General features: G+C 43.4%; 1 protein-coding gene across 1 annotated transcript in view; it reads right to left on the reverse strand.

The window, feature by feature from the left end:
* The window catches only part of CACNA2D3 (calcium voltage-gated channel auxiliary subunit alpha2delta 3), an 806837-nt gene that overhangs the window by 140391 nt on the left and 647782 nt on the right, over positions 1–18664 (reverse strand). The window contains exons 25-27 of the mRNA XM_045529969.1: positions 18405–18500; positions 13073–13194; positions 10373–10453 (exon numbers count right to left, since the gene is read on the reverse strand). Coding sequence (XP_045385925.1) covers positions 10373–10453; positions 13073–13194; positions 18405–18500 — 299 coding nt within the window. The remainder of the gene's footprint in view (positions 1–10372; positions 10454–13072; positions 13195–18404; positions 18501–18664) is intronic.

Genomic DNA, 18664 nt, shown 5'->3' on the forward strand with positions numbered 1-18664 from the left:
TGTATGAAATGATGTAATGACTAAGATTTGATTTAAAATAGTATGGACTGGGTGGTAGTGGACTGGGGGTTTGCAGGACACAACTGTGGTCATGGGTTAATGGCTACTGGGAGTGGGTGAAGGATACAGGGAATCCATTATATTTCTATGTCTACTTTTGAGTATATTTAATATTATCCCCAATAAAATGTTTTTTTTTAAATGAATAACTCCAAAGTTTTTGGACTGAATAACTAGAATTACTGAGTTGCATTTACCTAGATTATCTAGAGGAAGGATGCAGAGGGAGAGTGTGACTTGAGTCAGGACCTCAGCGTGGAATCTGCTGAATTTGATGGGCCCTTCTGAGAAGACTGGAGATGCTGTGTGGTCAAGGCAGAGTCAAGTGAAAGAAGTGTGGTTTGGGAGTTACAGCCCATGGATGGTGTTTATCGACTTGAGAGTGGACAGGGGCACAGATGGAGACCCCTGGGGCCTCTAACATTTACCAGTCAGGGAGACAAGTGAATCAACACAGGAGATCCAGCAGGATGGGCAGCAAGGCAGGCAAAGAACCAAGTACAGAGAGATTTCAGGGAGAAAGGGATCAACACGGTCAAGCACTGCTGAGAGGCCAATGAACAACTGAAGTTCAATTCTGGATTCAGCAATGTGGAAATATTAGTGAGCTTAATGAGAAATGCTTCACTGTGGGTGAAAGCTGACTGGAGCGTGTTCCAGAGACGAGGGTGCAGAGCCAGGGGAAGGACCGTACAGCATCAAAGAGGGAGTACTACGTAACTCAAATAAAATAAGGTCATAAAGGAATTTTGGCTTAAAAACCTGACTATATCATCTAAAATCTGGAAGTTGGTGGAAGAAGCCTAGTGAAGTAAGGCATACAAAAGGACCATGCACTATGTTTTCACTCTGAAATTTCTTTTTATTTTTAAGGATGATTGCCTCCTCCCATTTGCCTGAGCTGGGTCATGTATAATTGTATAATTTAGCCTTGAAGTGGGATTGACATTCAGACATTGATCCTGACCTCATGTGGATTTTTTCAACCAGAATAGAACCCAGGAATTCTTGGTAAGTGCAAACCTTGGGAGGCAGCGGGAAGATACAGACTTCGACGGGCATTGTCCCTTTCCCACCGCAGGCGGACGAAAGCATTTTCAATGGGCAAGAAAGTCCACGGACTGCCTGTCCAAGTGTTTACACTCCTGCTATAGACTGCTCACAGCAGTCTCTCTCTTCCCAGGGGAGAGACATTCATGTCAGCTCGTTTATCCTCTGTGGGCCCTTCACTTAGCATGAGTCATATATATTCAAGACTTAACTGAGATCAAAATCCCAACAAGGTCACTAGGAGATTTGCTTGGATAAAGGCGGTTAAATAAATCCCCAAATCTCTCATGAGCTATGTTGGAAAAAAAAATCCCATAAACTGTTTTCCACCCAAAGCATGTGAGGGCATTTCCAACGCTCTACCAAGCATTATGCTGATTGCACTGTTCAGAGGTTTATAAACTAGAAGGAAGATTAAGTAAATCACTGTCTTGACTGACAATGAGAACATATATTTTTAGAAAGCTTAGGATCTTTGATTGGGATTTCTGTGTAACCACATGCACAAAAATATCAGGCACAACTGACGGACAACTTCTGATACACGAATTCTGTCTTCAACATCTACTTATTTAACCTCTGATTTAAATATCTACTTCATTTTTATAAGAACATGGTTATATGGGTGAGTGAACAAATCGGCGTTTTTTGTTCTTTTAAATAGTGTGACATATTTCCATCTAAAGCTGGGTTTGGCAAGCTCTTTCTTATTATAAATGGCCAGGTAGTAAATATTTTTGGCTTTGCAATTCACACAGTCTCTACCCAATGACTCAGCACTGCTATTTTAGCAGGAAGGTACCCATAGATAATATGGGCATGGCTGCATTTCAATACCACTTTATTTACAAAAACAGGCAGCAGATATCTGACAAGGTACTTACTTATACCTAGAATACCTCAAGAACTCTTACAACTGAACAATAAAAAGACCTCCTAACAGCCTAATTTAATTTAAATATGGGCAAAGGATCTGAATGGACATTTCTCCAAAGAAGATATACAAATGGCAAGCAAGCACAGGAAAAGATGCTCAGAATAATTAGGCATTAGGGAAATGCAAATTACTTCATACCTGCTAGGATGGTTAAATTTTAAAAAAAAGATAATAAGTATTAGAGAGGATGTGGAAAAACTGAAATCCTCATAGATTGTTGGTGGGATTGTAAAATGGTACAGACGCTTTGAAAATCAGTTTTGCAGTTCTTCAAAATACCAAACACAGGGTTACCATATGACCTAACAATTCCACTCTTACCTATCTATCCAAGGGAAATAAAAGCATATGTTCACACAAAAACTTGTACATGAGTGTTCATATCAACATTAATAACAGCTAAAAAGTGGGAACAACCCAGATGCCCATCAACTTACAAATGGATAAATAAAATGTAGCATAACCATACAATGGAATATTATTTGGCAATAAAAAAATGAAGTACTGAAACATGCTACAACATGAATGGACCCCAAACACATCATGCCAAGTGAAAGAAGCCGGTCACAAAAGGCCATATATTATATGAATCCATTTATCAGAAATGTCCCAAAATGGACAAATCCATAGAAAAAGTACATTAGTGGTTTCCTGGGGCTAAGGTGGCAAGTAGGGTATCAAGAATGGAGGAGGATACCTGGTGAGTTCTTTGGGGGATGTTAAAATAGCTCTAAAATCAGATTGTGTGATGGTTGCACAACTCTGTCAATATACTAAGAGCCAATGAACTGTATAAATAGGGAAATTTTATAGTACATGAAATATATCTCAGTAGAACTTTAAAAAAAGCAAAACTGAAAACAGGCAGCAGCCTACATTTCACCCTGTGGGCTGCAGTTTGCCGATCTCTGCTCTAAGGCATAGGTACCCGAAAGTGTGAGTTTCAGTTTTAATATGAAACATGTCAAGATACTATAATGATACTCCCATATGCAAATTTTCTTAGAGAACAACATACAACAAAAAGCACTGGCTAGTGAGTGTGGTTGGGTGTAACATACGGTAATTCTTAACAAAGATAGCAACAGCAATAATAATTTAGCAGCTAATGATTACTGACCACCCAACTGTAAACATTTACTGAGCACTTTAAATATATATACATATTATGCACACACACACACATATATACATATGCATACACACACCTCTCAACAGGAATCAAAGGGGTCTCCAAAAGCCAGACTGAATCTGGGTGTATGTAGGTGTGAGAGATACTCCAATATTGGTTAATTCCTTTCCTTTTTCGTGATGATGAAATAAATTTCCATCTAAGCTGTTAGAAATCCAACCTAAGCACCAAACAATCTCGATTTAGGAATGTGAAAATTGAGGCCCAGGGGTGGGGTTTGGGGTGGGGGCAGGGAATGGCCCGTGCTCACTCCTGGACACTTAGTTCACCGTGACTTGAATGTCCAAATCCCACCATGAGCTCTCAAAGAGGTGGCTTAATTTGCCAATTGAGAAGCCAGGTATGAGGACCTGTTGTCCCCAAATTCTGCTGTTGATTTTTGAGTGGAGAATGTGCTGGAGCTTCTGATGAGTTTAGAAAGGGACAGTGACTCTTGGAAATGAGTGCCCTAGAGACTTAGCATAGAGGATCAAGTTTCTCGAAACTCTGGGCTATTTTTATTCCTGGGGCAATAATCCTCAACGTGCCCTTGTCACTGGCTACTGTGGTATACAGAGCAGCTGTTCTAATGGCGAGTTCTAACTCTCAGACTCTGTTGCAGACTTTAAATACAGCCTGATGTATAACCACATCACTAACCCATTTCTATAAAGTTTGCTGTTGTCAGTCCTACCAGTTTGGATCTGCTTTTTTCTCTGCATCATACCCATTTATCAGTTAAAAAAACAGATGTCAAACATATAAAAAGCCCCACTCCACAGCTGACTTTTAGAGCTAAGACTTGCCTTGAATTCGCTATTTCCCTCTGGGTCATCTACTCACCTGCCTGCCAGCTCTGCTTTTAGATCCTGGTAAATACCCTCAAAACCCAAGAGAGTCATTCAGCCTCACAGCACCCTCCCAGAACATGGACATGCACATGCAGAATCTCATTCCAGATCCACTCAACATTTCTGAAGAAAAAAATCTTCCCTCTCTGCCTGTAAGTCTCTCCCCACATATCTTTGCATAATGACTGCATCTCAGCATTCGGATGTCCGCTCATATCACCTTATCAGAGAGGCCCACTTTAACCACCCCCCATCCTGGAGAGGCATTGCCCTGCCACATGCCCTTACATGCATAGGTGTGAACACCAGTGTGCATTTCTCCCCTTTGCCCCTGCTAACCACACTTCATCTCGTTGTTCTGCTGTATTTTCTAGAGAGTATGTACTACTACTGGGAATCAATCCATCCATCCTTCCTTCCTTCCTCCCTCTCACACATTATTTATCTGTTGTCTGTATCTCCCACACAAATGGAAACTCTCCATTGACAACAAATAGGCCATGCTCGGTGGTCTCAGAGGGTGCTGCGCATTTGGGTGGAGTGATTCTTCATCACTGGGCAGCTATCATCCCAGCCTCTGGGCATCGGATGCCAACGGTGCCCTCATCATTACATCAAACAACATACCCCTGACACACTCCACAGTGCTCTCTGGGGCACCTGTTCACAGCTGAATCCCCACTCCTAGGTACACAGTAGGTGAAAAATATGTATGTATCAAACTATTTAGTTTCAAATGAAGAGATTAGGCAGGATTGTTTTAACAATTAGTCGATAAGGGAAAACACTGAATTTGAAAGCACTAAGAATTGAAGTCTGCCTATCATTTTAACCCAGTGATTTTCAATCTCACCACTGCTGACACTTTGAATCAGATGATTCTTTGTTTTGTAGGTGGCCCTGTGTTTTTCCGGATGTTTAGCACCATTCTTGACCTCCACCCACCAGATGCCAGTAGCACCCCTCCTACCAGTGGTGGCAATTAAAAGTTTCTAGATTTCGCCAAATGTCCTCTAAGGGGAAAAACTGTCTCTGGTTGGAAACTACTGGTTTGATCAATAAGTTTTCATCTTTGCCAAAATAAAACACTTCCTTTGCTCAGATTTAACAAACTAGAGGTTTATCCAAGTAGGCTTGACACATAATTTCTGACATACTAGTTAACTCACATATATCAAATATGTCAGATTCCACCAAACGAATGTTGTCAAGTTGAATGTTTGCCTATCACATTTTGCCAAGAGTATTCACCCAATTCTAATGATAGATCCATGTTAAATACTACAGTCAGGTTAAATAGCACATACCAGACAATAGCTAATGGTCAATGATGTTAATCCATCCGTTTTCTAATTAGCTGGTTAAAATGGGACCTTCCCCTTCATTAAACTGCCTTGAATTATGCAAATGAGACTGCATATGCCACATTTTCAAATATCCCCCAATGAACAGATCTAAGGCCATCTGTGTTTCTTGCAAAGAAACAGGCTGGCAGATCAGAGTTCCCCAAAACCTACTAAAAATCATCAAATTTTACAATTAAAAAGGGTGAATTTTTTGGTATGTAAATCACACCTCAATCAAGGTGTTTAGAAAAGGGCTGTTTCTATAAGAAACCAATGCCTCTATACTGTCTATAATATTTTCTTTTCTGCCAATGATCAGATTAGCTATTCTAAGCATCACCTTAAATGCATGAACTTCAGAAAAGACATCAACTGATGCAGCGATCACTACTGGTTCAATACAGTTGCCTTTAGGATGGGATACCAAACAAGTTTCTATTCTTTAAAATACTCATATGGGTCTGTATTATTATGGTGTGGACTAGAGTTTTAGCTCCTAAGTATCTGTCTTATAGCTTTAGTCAAGTACTGTGTTTCCATTGCCTGGTTAGTAAATTTTACAAGCTTAAGTACCTACATACAGCAGGTGTAAATGAAACCCTTCTTCTCTGAATCATTTATTCAGCCAATATTTCTCACATATCTACCATGTGTTAGCCTTTGTACTTGGCACTAGGAATAAAAAGATAAGTGGTACAGTTCCTGCCCTTAGAGAGTTTACAATTATTTAAGACATCAAAATGGAACATTTTTAAGAGCAATTTTAGATTTCAATATGTTAAAAATGTACATGTTACAGTCAATGAAAAACATTCAGAATTCATTATTTATTATTTAAAAAAATTCAGAGGTCTGAATTTTATAAAAAAAATTGAGATCAGGTATTTTGTATTTGTCAGAGGCAAAGTCTAAAAGGTGGATAGGGAGGTCAGATAATGCAAGGAGGGGAAGAAGTCCCCTGCAGGGCCCTGCCTTCCACCTCGGTTCAATGCTTCCTCTCTAAGCATGTTGTATCCACTCCACGTCCTTTCCACCCTGCTGTGATAGAAGCATCCTGCGACTGTCGACCTACAGACCAAATCTCTCCACTGAGAGTGGAGTAGAGAATTACCACTATGATTGAGGTAATTTATGAAACTCAAGTTGACAATAAGTAAGTTAGGGCAAAACAGTTTCTACAAGTTCAATTCAATTAATAAAGTTTTCATTGAGGGAGGCTGATTCACCATGTTTTAGGTATTCCACTGGGTTATACTGTGAGGGGCAGAAGATGAAAAGAACAAAGTCCTTGCCCTCTAAGAGGTTATAATAATTTTTCAGCTTTTTGATTCACCTTTCCCTTTGTAGACTTGGCTGTAAAGGTAGTTGCTATCTTACAGGGCTGTGGAAGGAGGAGGGGGTGTCAGTTACAGAGCCTGGTTGCCATGGTTTGGATGTGTCCCTCAGAGCTCATACGTTGAAAACATAATCCCCAAGGCAACTGCACTGAGATGTGGGCCCTTTAAAAAGTGATTAGGTCATGAGGGCTCTGCCTTTGTGACTGGATTGATGCTGTTATCATGGGAGTGGGTTAGTAATCACAGGAGTGGGCTCTTGACAAAGGGATGAAGTTAGGCCCCCTTCCTCCCTCTCTCACACTCTCTTGCCCTTCCTCCTTCCACCTTCCACCACAGGGTGAGGCGGTCAGCAGGCCCTTGTCAGACATGGGTGCCTTAACCTTGGACTTCCCAGCCTCCAGAACCGTAAGAAGTAATTTTTCTTTATAAATTACTGAGTCTGTGGTATTCTGTTACAGCAACACAAAATGGACTAAGACACTGGCTATTATTTATTTAAACCTAGAGTGCCTGGCAAAAGCAGAGTCTCAGGAAATATTTACTGATGAATAAATGAAAGAATGACTATGCTGCCAACTTGAAGATGAAAAATGGATTACCCCCAATCCTAGCATTTTTATACTTTTTTATATCCAGGAATTTTCTTATTTGTTTTCTCATTTTATCCCCAAATCAATACAGAGTAAGGCAAGGGAGGTAATAAGAACCCCAACGCTATTTTACATAGACCTTTAGAGACCCAAGACCACACATTTAGCAAGTTATGGAGTGAGTGACAAACTAGTGTGGACCGTATAGTCCAAGGTTTGCTTTTCTAATAGCAACAAAAAATGGATTAGGGCCCTGACATACACAGAAGGCTCCAGGGCTCCAGAGAGACTTGGTAGGCCAAAGGGAAGGTCCTACCATTTCTTGCTGTGCAGTGGGAAAGCAATTAAGAAACTGCAGCACGCTGGTGGCAGCTGGAGGGTTGGCAGGCTTCTCAAGAGCAGGGCTGTAAGCAATGTCATAGGCCGGGAAGATGGATGGGGCCTGTTTATGCACAGAGGCTGACGTACAAATGAAACCCTGCCCAGTCTGACTGGCCTTTCTTCAAAGGTGTCATTGACAGATGAGTAGCGAAATGTTTTTGTTTAAAAAAGAAAATAAGAAAAAAGAAAGAAGAGAATAAAGCATAAAACAAAAAAACAAAACAAAAAACTCTTTCTACTCTGCACGCATACACCCAATGAACATGAGAATACCAGATCAGGCCTGGGAGGAGGGCAGGCCTTGCAAAGGAGTCCTTGATAAGAATTTGCATAAAGTTGCACACCTTTTCTTTCAGATAGATTTCCATTTAACACAATATTTCATTGAAACCCCAAATTACTGCCAGTCGGCTGTCTCCCATCTGCTGCTGGAGGCATGCTGACGGGACAAGCCTGCTCACATATTCATCTTCATCTGCCAAAACAAGGCCTCGTCCCCAATTAAAATGGCCTTTTTAATTTTAGAGTGGTAAACAGTGTCTACTTAATTTGAGGAAAATACACAGAGGAAAGTTACCAAGCCTAATCACATAGTGACACGATGGTTGAGTCAGAGTCACTGGAGCTTGGGGGACGTGCTGAAGAGGCCGCTCTGCTTTTAGAGACAGCGAGGTCTTCTTGAGGTCATTGCCTTCATGGGGCTGCATCCACACAGCCTTCAAGATCAAAACCAAGCAATCCCACCAAATACAGTTTGAAAAAGAAGGTTAATAATCACCAATTTTAAAAAGAAAGAACTAAATACAGTTCCTCGGATGACCTTGCGTCTTGGTCTTGCTCTGTAATTATCTTCTGAAAATGGGGACCAGTTGACACACACCGAGAAGCAGTAAACAGGAGGAGGCCTCTTCTACCCACTCAGGGTGAGCCAAGCCCTGTCTCATGACCTGCCTGTGGTCTCTGGCCAGCTGTGTAACTCAACAAAAGACCAGCACACCATTTGGAAAATGCACGTTCTTCTCTAGACTAGCTATACAGTGCTCAGATTGAGTCCATGCTTGATCCATTCTCAGCCAAATAGGCATTTATGAAACACAAGGCATTTGGAAACACGTGAGTGTAGTTTGTAACCTTGGACAGAGGTGGTTGGGATAGGCAAAGTGACCTGAGGGCCAACAGAGCAACCTTCATGATGACTGAATTAGAAACCCAAGGAAAGGGTTTTAAAAAGAAATTTCAAACAGACAGACAGAGAGCTTTGGCCGGACCATGTCTTTGCCAGCTGCTGCATGTGGCCACAGCTCCCAGGAGATAACATGCCTCCAGAATTAGTTGGCTAGGCCAGCCTGGAGGTAAGCAAGTCTGACCTCCTTTAAGCAAAAATAAATCTTGCTGAGTTAAATAATCCTGTCCCCCACTTCCCTTAAGGAACATGAGACATTAAGTGACAAAATCTGAAGGCAGCAACTGTGAATCCTCAGAGCCCATATCTCCTGGCTGATTAATTACAGGTCTGCTTAGTTCAAGAGGAGCCACAGGTCAGATATATAAGACTGTCTTCCTTTTCATATCCAATAACCCAGAAATAACAAGGGCAACTGTCCCTAAATCTTTCAATCCCTATTAATACAATTATGATGCATAGGCTAAGTCAGGAATTAACTGGGGAAAAAAAGCAGTATTTCCTCACCAAAGAACAACCACTTCAAATGGGTCTCTTACATGTGTTCCATCTGCGTTCCTTCCCACAAATATTCACACTGTGCAAAGACACGGAAGTTGATGTTCAAAGTTATCCTAAAGTACAACTTATTGAAGGAGGCTGCCTGGAAACAAAATGACTCCCTTTGGTAAAGCTAGCCAATACCAGGATGGTGCTTGGAGAGTCTCACCCATCCATCAACTAGTGGATCCAACAATTATATAGCAAAATAGACTACGTGCCAGACCCACTCTTGGGCCTTGTTTTTGTCAGAAGCTATTCTCAAAGAAGGGTTTGTGGTAGTTTCCAGCCCTTTAGGCCAAATACCACCAATGAAAGCCCCCAGCCATCCACTGACATCTATTAACACTTTTGAGAAATGAGAGAAATGGGAAAAGCCAGGACGTCCTTGACAATTCAAGACTCTTAGTCATAAAATGTTTTGGCTTTTTCCTGGTCCCAAACCCAGCATCTGCAGATACATCTAACTCTAATTCCTCATGGGGATTAGGGTGATGAAAATTTCAGTCTCTCTGGAGAAGAGCACATTTTAGTTTGTGTTTGCCAAAAACAAACTCACAATTTCCTTGTATGCCCACTGTCACCTTAATGATATAGAAGCAGGAATTGTGGAGTTTACTTTAAATGAACATGCCACCTACCACAAAGACATTCTCCTCCACACGTACCAACTATTTCTTACTGGCTCAGAGTTTAAGAATAGAAACCCTGGGAAAGATTTCTGTTTTCACATCAACCACCACCAGCTGTCAGAGCCCTGGTTTGGAGGAGATCATGCCAAGCTGAGAAGGAAGTAATTTTAAATTTTTTTCTCCTTTCCAAACCTACTTTTTGGAGACTAGACATGCTCCATAGAAGTAGTTGACTGGTCAGGTGAATGGACGCCATGCTTACTTTATGTTTACTGATTGAAATCTGCCATTTACCTGCCACCACGGGAGACTTCCGTTCATCCAGGAGCTGGATGGAGGTACTCGCTGTCACCACATTGCTTTTGTTGACTGTTCCTGTGAAAACAAAAACCACCATGACTAAAATGAAGAGACTTATAGCATATGTGTCAAGAGAATAATCATATTGGCCCATAGTCACCTATTCTGCAAATTGTTCTGGGGCTCAGTCCCCAGACCCCAGAGTCCTCTGGGCTGTGGACGCCCTGCCTACCCTGTTGGGCCATCAGTGCAGTGTGGCTTGTCCTCTCTGCAAAGGAATCAATGCCCCAAGTTATAACCACCCACGCTGGGAAGCATATGGCCTCTTCACATTGAAAACCTTGACTACCATGGAGGGACCCTGTCTTTTGGTGATCTGTGGTTACAAACTGCAGTGTTAACTTGTGTCGGGAGTCATACTTACACTGCCTGTCTAAATATAGCCCTGGATATCTGTATGAGAGTTTTGAAATTATTTTACAAGTTGGCAACTTTACTAATTCCTTGGCTAAATCTTTACTGATCTATAAAATTTTAATTTCAAGCCCATTTTTTCTGAGCAAAACCATTCTGAACAGAGAAAGAGCTGGAATGTAATCTTTACTCCAAACTATTATTATTCTGGTAACAATATGGCATTAGTGTTAAGAGATTTTCAAATACCAACAATGGTTCCAATACTCATGAATTAAAAGACGCTGAGCACAAATTCTGAATGCTCAGAGTTAATAATTGTTAGTCTAATGCCTGCCTTATAAAAGCTGCTCAATGAATGTGAGTTGAATGAAATCCAATTGAATCAAGAAGCAGGGAGAAGTCAGGTCTGAATTTGAATACACTTATGACTGAAGCAATTAGGAATTTCCTCCTGGCCCAAGTCTCAGCTGCTTCTCCAGTCTGTGCAGGTATTCAACATGCAGTAGAGAAAACAGACAGAGTTCTATCACAGTAACTTGTACTTGGTGATTTTTAAGATTTTTTTTTAATCTAAAGGGCCATGAAATATGCTAAGCTGTCATGTCATCCAGGATTTTATCACGAACCAGGTAAATTTCCTTTCACTACACGATTACATCGAAACTTCAGGGAAAACCTTAGTTACCAAAAACCAGTTCAACAATAGCTGTAATGAATCAGAATTTGGTTTTTTCCCAGACATAATTCTTTTAGGAAAAACAGTGGATAGCAAAGCAAACTGCTACGAGGGGCTGTAAGTACACACACACACAGCAGTTTGGGGGGACGTTCTCGCCTCCCACGCCTCTTTTTCCCTGTACAGTTGAGCAAAAGCCAATCTGTCTCAAAGGGACAACTTGATGATTCTAGTCTAGAATCAGAAGAACAGCACGCTCAGTTCTGTTTTTTTCTCTGGAGGACTTTGAAGAAGGCAGTTTCATGAGACTGTTCGATAGGAGACAACAGTAGTATTCACAGATCTGCCACAGAATGAAAACGTCCACTGCCTCTTAGTTGCTGTTTTCAGCAATAAAGGGTGACACAGATAAACATAAAGACAGAGCTTCAGATGCCTGGAAATTTATAGTTGAGGCAGCAAACACAAATGCGGGCATGCATACACGTCATCAAAGGAGCATGGACTCAAAGACCTCTAGCGCTGAAGAGGACCTAATAGATGATCTAGCCTGAAATCCCAGCCAGAGGGAACCTCATCAGCAACATCCAGCCTTTCCTTAAAGATGCCCATTAATGAGGGCCCCTCTTCCCAATGAGTCCATTCAACTAATTATTAGACAACTCTTGTCAACATATCTTCTACGGACTTCAAAAGCACCCTTTCTGAAAAGGTTTTTATTCATGGAAATGAGAAAGTACCAAGACTTAGGGAGGGGGGATTGGACACAAGCCCTGGAAAGCTTCCCTTAGGGCTGAGGTAGGAATGTTTGTAAGAGATGAGTACGAAAGGCCCTAATATAAAATATAACTATAGATTAAATTTTGCAGAGCAATCCAAGTTTATACAACTAGGTTTCATTCATCTCTCAAGTTCCTACAATGCCCAGTACAGAGCCTTTCACAGAATGAGTGCCAAAAATGTCAGATGCATGAGATAAGAAAAAAATAAGGACAATTAAAGCATTTCCAGTTGGTCTTGCTTCTAATACTGGTTGAAATAAGACAGCACTTCGTTCTTTTTGGAGGAAGGTGACCTTAATTTCTTCATACCATCATAAAATCTTAGGACTGGAAAGACAATCAGCTCACAGGTCCCTGCAGCCCTCTGTCAGGAGAGCACATGGCTGTACAGAGTCAGCCCTTGTTCCTGCATTGATATCAGTTTAAATCAATTCCGTTCCAATGGAAAATTGTGGACCTCTGAAATGATGTGACTTGCTGAAGGTTCTGGCAAAGGATGCCTGAACTCTAAGTGGGCCCACGACAGTATTAAAAAATAGCAACTGAGAAGTTTATATACAAATTCCAGAGAATGTAGAATATCCATCCTGCTTCCTCAAATGCTTTTGCACAATTTGGTTAAGTAAAATCATCATTTTATTTGGTGCTATTATATTTACGGAACAGGTCACTGGTTCAGGGCTGGCCCAGTACTCAGCATTGACTGTGAAGGTGGAACCTGGTTCCTTTCAGCATTCTGGGAGCTCCCCACATGCTGCACACAACACCCAGGCCCACTGGATCAGACAGACAGAGCCCGCCTCCAACAAGGGCACTCACCAGTGCTGAACGGGATTGAGTAGACAAAGCTCCCTGGAATCTGCTCAGCTGCTCTTCGGTACCAGAGAGGGAAATGGTCTGCGTTAAAAATGTTCTCCTTGTCTCCTGCTTTCAAGAAGTCCCTAGAAATGGAACAGAATAAGAAGAACATGGCCCCACTCAGCAAGGTAGAGGTGGACGGGGTGCGTCCCAACAGCCTCTGTCAGGTAAAACCAGCATTGCCTTTGAGAAACCTGACTTGCCTTTCTCAGTACAGAGAGGACCTGAGTGAACACCAGGCACCTAGATTACTCAAAAATATCTTGTTGAGCTATGGCAGTCATATTTCCAATGGGCTAAACTGACTTTTCGTCATATATCAGTGAACTAATTATTCTAAAGTTTGAAGCAATCAAACAAGTGAAGCCTCCGGAAATCATAGCAGAACACCAAAGGGTGGTCCCCTTAAAACAGAAAGCTTTGGCCAGGCGCAGTGGCTCACGCCTGTAATCCTAGCACTCTGGGAGGCCGAGGTGGGAGGATCACTTGAGTTCAGGAGTTCAAGACCAGCCTGAGTAAGAGCGAGACCCTGTCTCTACTAAAAATAGAAAAATGAGCTGGGCGTGATGGCACGCGCCTATAGTCCCAGCTACTCAGGAGGCTGAGGTGGGAGGATAGCTTAAACCCAGGAGTTTGAGGTTGCTATGAGCTAGGCTGACGCCACGGCACTCTAGCCCAGGCAACAGAGCAAGACTCTGTCTCCAGAAAGAAAAATAAAATAAAATAGAAAGCTGAATCTGACTTTGAAACCCACACACATGTACACTTGCCCTTGGGAAAATCAACTTCTTAAGTAGATCTTCCTCAGAACAAGTGTAAAAAAGGCAAATCACTCTTCTTAGAAAAAGTGTGAAGGAGGTTAAAGTGGGTCCATGTCAGGGTCTTTGCACCTGAATTGCTCACCTGCCTACTCTCCAGGCAAACAGGGCTGCTCACATCCCCGTTGTGAATCCCACACCTTCCCCAGTGCCCTCCCTCTGCCCCTAGTGTCTCCATCTAAGGGAAGGCTCCATGCATTCTTCTTCCCTTCTTTTCCTCTCCAAAGGGGCAGCTCCTATATCGCCTACCTCATGAACCCACAGAGACACGTGCAAGTTCTTACCCCACCCTGGCAACCACACTCTTAGTCACTCTCGCGAATCTGTCCTTTTTCTTGGCCTTATCTGCAATTGCCATGTCCCCTCCCCAAGGTTCCCAAGACCTCTGAGGACAGGAGCTTTGTTCACATTTGCATATCTCTCCACAGAGCCTTAGACATACTCAAGCCGGTGCACGTTCATTGACTTGACTTATCTCTAGAGAGTCACATTTCCTCTCCAGTACTGAGTGCCCCATGTTGGTCCATATGGTGCAACTTGGGGGAGGGAATGACTGCCTGGCTAGTCCACACTCTGAAGAGGTTCTTCAGGAAGGGAGACCAATCAGAGGACAATGTGTAGGTAAGGAAAAAGCCATCAGTTGGAGCAGAAATGGCACCACTTTCAGTCTAGAACTTGCAGCATGGAGTTGGATCACATGGACCACGGAGAGAAAGTTTTATGGTAAGTTGTAACTAGTTGGTTTCCTAAACTTCGCATCTAGTTCAGGAAAGCATTCTACAGCTGCAGGTACGGCAAACCAGTGTTCCCGTGACCTCCACCGACGATGGAGAGCCCACATTTCAGAGAGGAAGCCCGGGCTATTAGAGTGCACCCTCCAAGCTCTGAGATGGTTGTGGAATATGCCTTCTTGTAACTTGCATGAGCATGTCCTAATTCCTCCCTAAGGGCAGGGACCTTCTTCTTCTCAGTATCTCCAGGGCCCGGCTCTCAGTAGCACTCAGTGTACACTTAATGATCACATGATTAATCAGATCTCACATCCAGATAAGAGCTCCTCAAGTATTAAAGACAATTTCCTGTATCTTTTCCAAATAAAATGTCTTAATTCTTTCAAATTCCCTCATTGGTAGGGCCACCTTTCTTTGTAAATGCTCTATTCTATAAATCTGCTATAAAATTTTGTGCTACTAGAACTGGTCATTGCAGACCAAAAATAGTCTGGGATAGCATAGCGCCTACATTTCTTTACTGACTCTCACTGACAAGATGACTCTCCAGACATTAAAAACTGTTTTAAAATTTGGCAAAGGCACTCTATTCTCATTCAGGAGGCCAAGGCCAACTTGGGAGTGATGAGCAGGATTGAGAAGGTGCAGGGACCTCCCGTGCTAATCACAATGCCGGGCATAGGGACTCCTAGGCTCAATGTGACAGACAAGCTCCTCTTGGTGCTGCTCTATGCGGTGCTAATGTTTCCTGATCCTAAAATCACTGGGCTTCACAAATATTGAAATTGTAGCCTTTTCCTTGTTTTTGTTAGACATGAGACTCTTCATAAACCTGACTTGAACATGTGTGGGAAGGAGCCTCTGCCCAGCCCTTGGCAGGAGGAACAGCTGCCTTCCACACTGGGCCAGCAGCACAGCCACGGCTGAGCATTAGGTGTCTTCACTCCTGGCAGATCTTTCCTGGTCAGATACACATCGCCACAGGCAACAGGTGTCCTTTCAAGGCCGGAATCATGGTAGATGGGATAATAGCTCGTGTAGAAGGTGTAAGGTGGTCCTCACTTAGACTGATGGTGACATTCAGGCTTTGGGGATGGCTTTGGGGGTGGTCTGGAATGCTGCACATCTGGGTGTCTGGTGCCCTGCTGCCCAGGACAATGCTGGCACCCAGGGCAGCAAGCAGGAGCCTGCACACTTGGTCTCCATTAGCCCTGGTGTGGATGGGAAAGGGTCTGGTTGCCAGGAAACCTTGGAAGCCCCTGTCAACTACCAAGCAGTGATTCAGGAGGAAGCAGGAAGGGGAGAGCTGATTCTACAGAATCCCAAAAATATTCTTCAGGGAGAAAGATCCTTCTGAGTAAGATGAAAGCTTCTGGATACCGGGGGCTATTGTGGTGCTGTGTCAGCCAGGTCCAGGGTCTGGGTAGAGCTGGGTAACCTTGGGTGAGTAACTGAGTCTCGGAGCCCCCATTTACTCATCTACAAAATGGGAACATAGGAATGCTTCACACGCCAGGATGCTTTCAGAATTACACGAGACCATACGTGAAGGGTGTCATATAACCTGAAAATGGGCTCAAACAATTATATGAGATTCTAAAAGCCCAAGGGTCTCTTTTGTTCCCTGGGGTTCAAATGGAAGGTGTAAACTGGTCATCTTTTAAACGTAGGGCTGTAGAGGAGACTAGTAACTGCACTGAGAAGGCTAACATCACTGGATACTGTATGCATAGTGACGTGAGAGGTCACACGGAAGGCACAAAATATATTGTCACCACTGGGATGACGGTTACAGAGTTACAGAGGCCATGAACTACAACTGACCTACACAGTAGGGTTCGTGGTCCTATGAGATCAAATGCTGCTGCAGATCTGACAGGAGGCGGGGCTTATGTGGCGATGTAAGCAGTGGGGAGCGGCAGTAAATACAGATGAAGCTTTGTTTGCTTGCCCACTGCTCACTTCCTGCTGTGCGGCCAGTTACTAACAGGCCACAGACTGATACCTGTCTGCAGCCCAGAGGTTGGGGACCGCAGCTCTATATGACCCAATGATACGAAGACAAAAGAACTATTTCATTCATCCACATAGCATAGGAGTACCCAGTAATGCCACAGGGTCACAGTAATGCCACAGGGAACAGAACTCATTGATGTAGGTAGTTTTAGCTTCCCAAAGCAGTTTTACATCTACAGTGTTTTTGATCCTCACAATAACTGAAAGAGGTCATTACCCCCACCTTTCAGATGAAGGGAATGAAGGCACACACGGGAGACGAGCCAGATACACGACTCAGTGTAGTCCTGTTGTCTTTCAAATCCGTCACAATGACACAGATATCAGACTAGCAAGATTTCACATTTTGTTGTTATTTTTGTTTGCTTCTTTTAATCTCAGTACCAGCAGCATCCTTCCTCCCCGAGTATAAGAAAATCTATTCCTGTGTCTCCCTTCGCCTCTCTGAATGCTAACAGGAGAAGGCAATGTGTATCTCAGTACTTCTAGTCCTTCCTAGGAACTCGCCCTCTGGAAAAATAATTGTTAGGGGGATACAGGGCAAAAAAACCTTTAAAAAAAATCAAGTGCCAACTACAGCGAATTTCATAAATGACAAGTATGAGATACCAACAAAGCCAAAGTGCCAGGAGAGAACTCAAAGCCAGTCTCCTAAACGGTCTAAGGATTGATCAATCTGCCGTTTACCAGATGGGGTTTTATGAGGTTATGTGGTTGGTGTCAGGGCCTCGTCTGACAGAGCCAAGCAGCACTGCTGAACCCAGGCTGGACGGGAAGGGAGCATTTCCTTCCTGGGCCCCCCGTGGGCCAACACCTCTCAAATCTGCAGCCACCCCATGGCTCGGTTACTCAACCTCAGATACCCTAAAGGTCAGGGTATGTGACGTTCCCTGGTAACCTCTGAACTCACACACACACTTGCAAGCCACACTCAAACTTTTTAAATCTCATGATCCATTTGTCCCTGGCCTAATAATGCCTCTTGCTTCAGAGAAAAGAAATGGGGAGAAGACATTAATGGGCTCAGAGAAGACTTCATAGAGTCCCCACCAGCTCTGGTGAAACACCCATTTGATGAGTTAAGGGTCCGTGGCTCTCTGAGGACACAGGGGCCGAGCCCTGGCTTAAACAGAATCTGGGTAGTGGACTCAGCTAATCTGTGCCCACTGTCCAAACAGGTCTCCTTGGAAGTACAAAGAGACATTGTCAAACCCCAGTGCCCCCAGACAGCCCACCCCTGGCTGTGGAGATCTGCAGTCCCTCAGGCTAAGCACAGAGGCACAGGGGTTTACTAAAACATAAACAAATAAACAGGGATTGAAACACTGATTTTCCTACAGGCAGGAATTCCTGGGCATAGCTGCACAACAGCTGAACGCCCTGAAGCCATTTGTCAGGAGAGGAGCGCTCCCTCCCTCTGGTGGCTCCCCCAGCAGCACACTGCCTCCCAGGGTTCTGAAATGACTCACCAGAGCAGGAGAGGACTCCAGGACGGTGGACAGAAGCCAGCAAGCCTGAGGAACAAAGGGCTGTGGAGGGGCTAGCAGGCAGGTGAGCACACACGCTGGGGCCCCCATGGTGGAACAGAGAGGAAAAATCTTAACAGGCCTGCGGTGGCCTGAATTTTGTTTCTACCGGTGGTGGAATCAAACAGTGAATACGCTTCCCTTTGAATTTCCCAGTTCAGGAGCTCCCGGAGCCCCTGCAGAGGAGCCTTCCCACACTTACTGGTTGGTGAGCTGCTCGGCCCCCACAAACAGGTTGATTCTTGAGAGGCCTGTGCGAGTGCCGAGAAAGGCAACCTCCACGCCCTTGTCAGAATTCCTGAAACAGAACAGCAGACATCAGGGGATGCTTCCAGACAGTAAGCAGATCATGGCTTTTGTACTTCAAGACTCATGGAATGATTTTCAACGTAGCAGTTTTGAAACCTGAACTTTAACAGAAATTGTAAGAACACACACATACAGACACACATGCACACACAC

This window comes from Lemur catta, chromosome 18 (assembly GCF_020740605.2).
Source record: "Lemur catta isolate mLemCat1 chromosome 18, mLemCat1.pri, whole genome shotgun sequence".
Classification (NCBI taxonomy): domain Eukaryota; kingdom Metazoa; phylum Chordata; class Mammalia; order Primates; family Lemuridae; genus Lemur; species Lemur catta.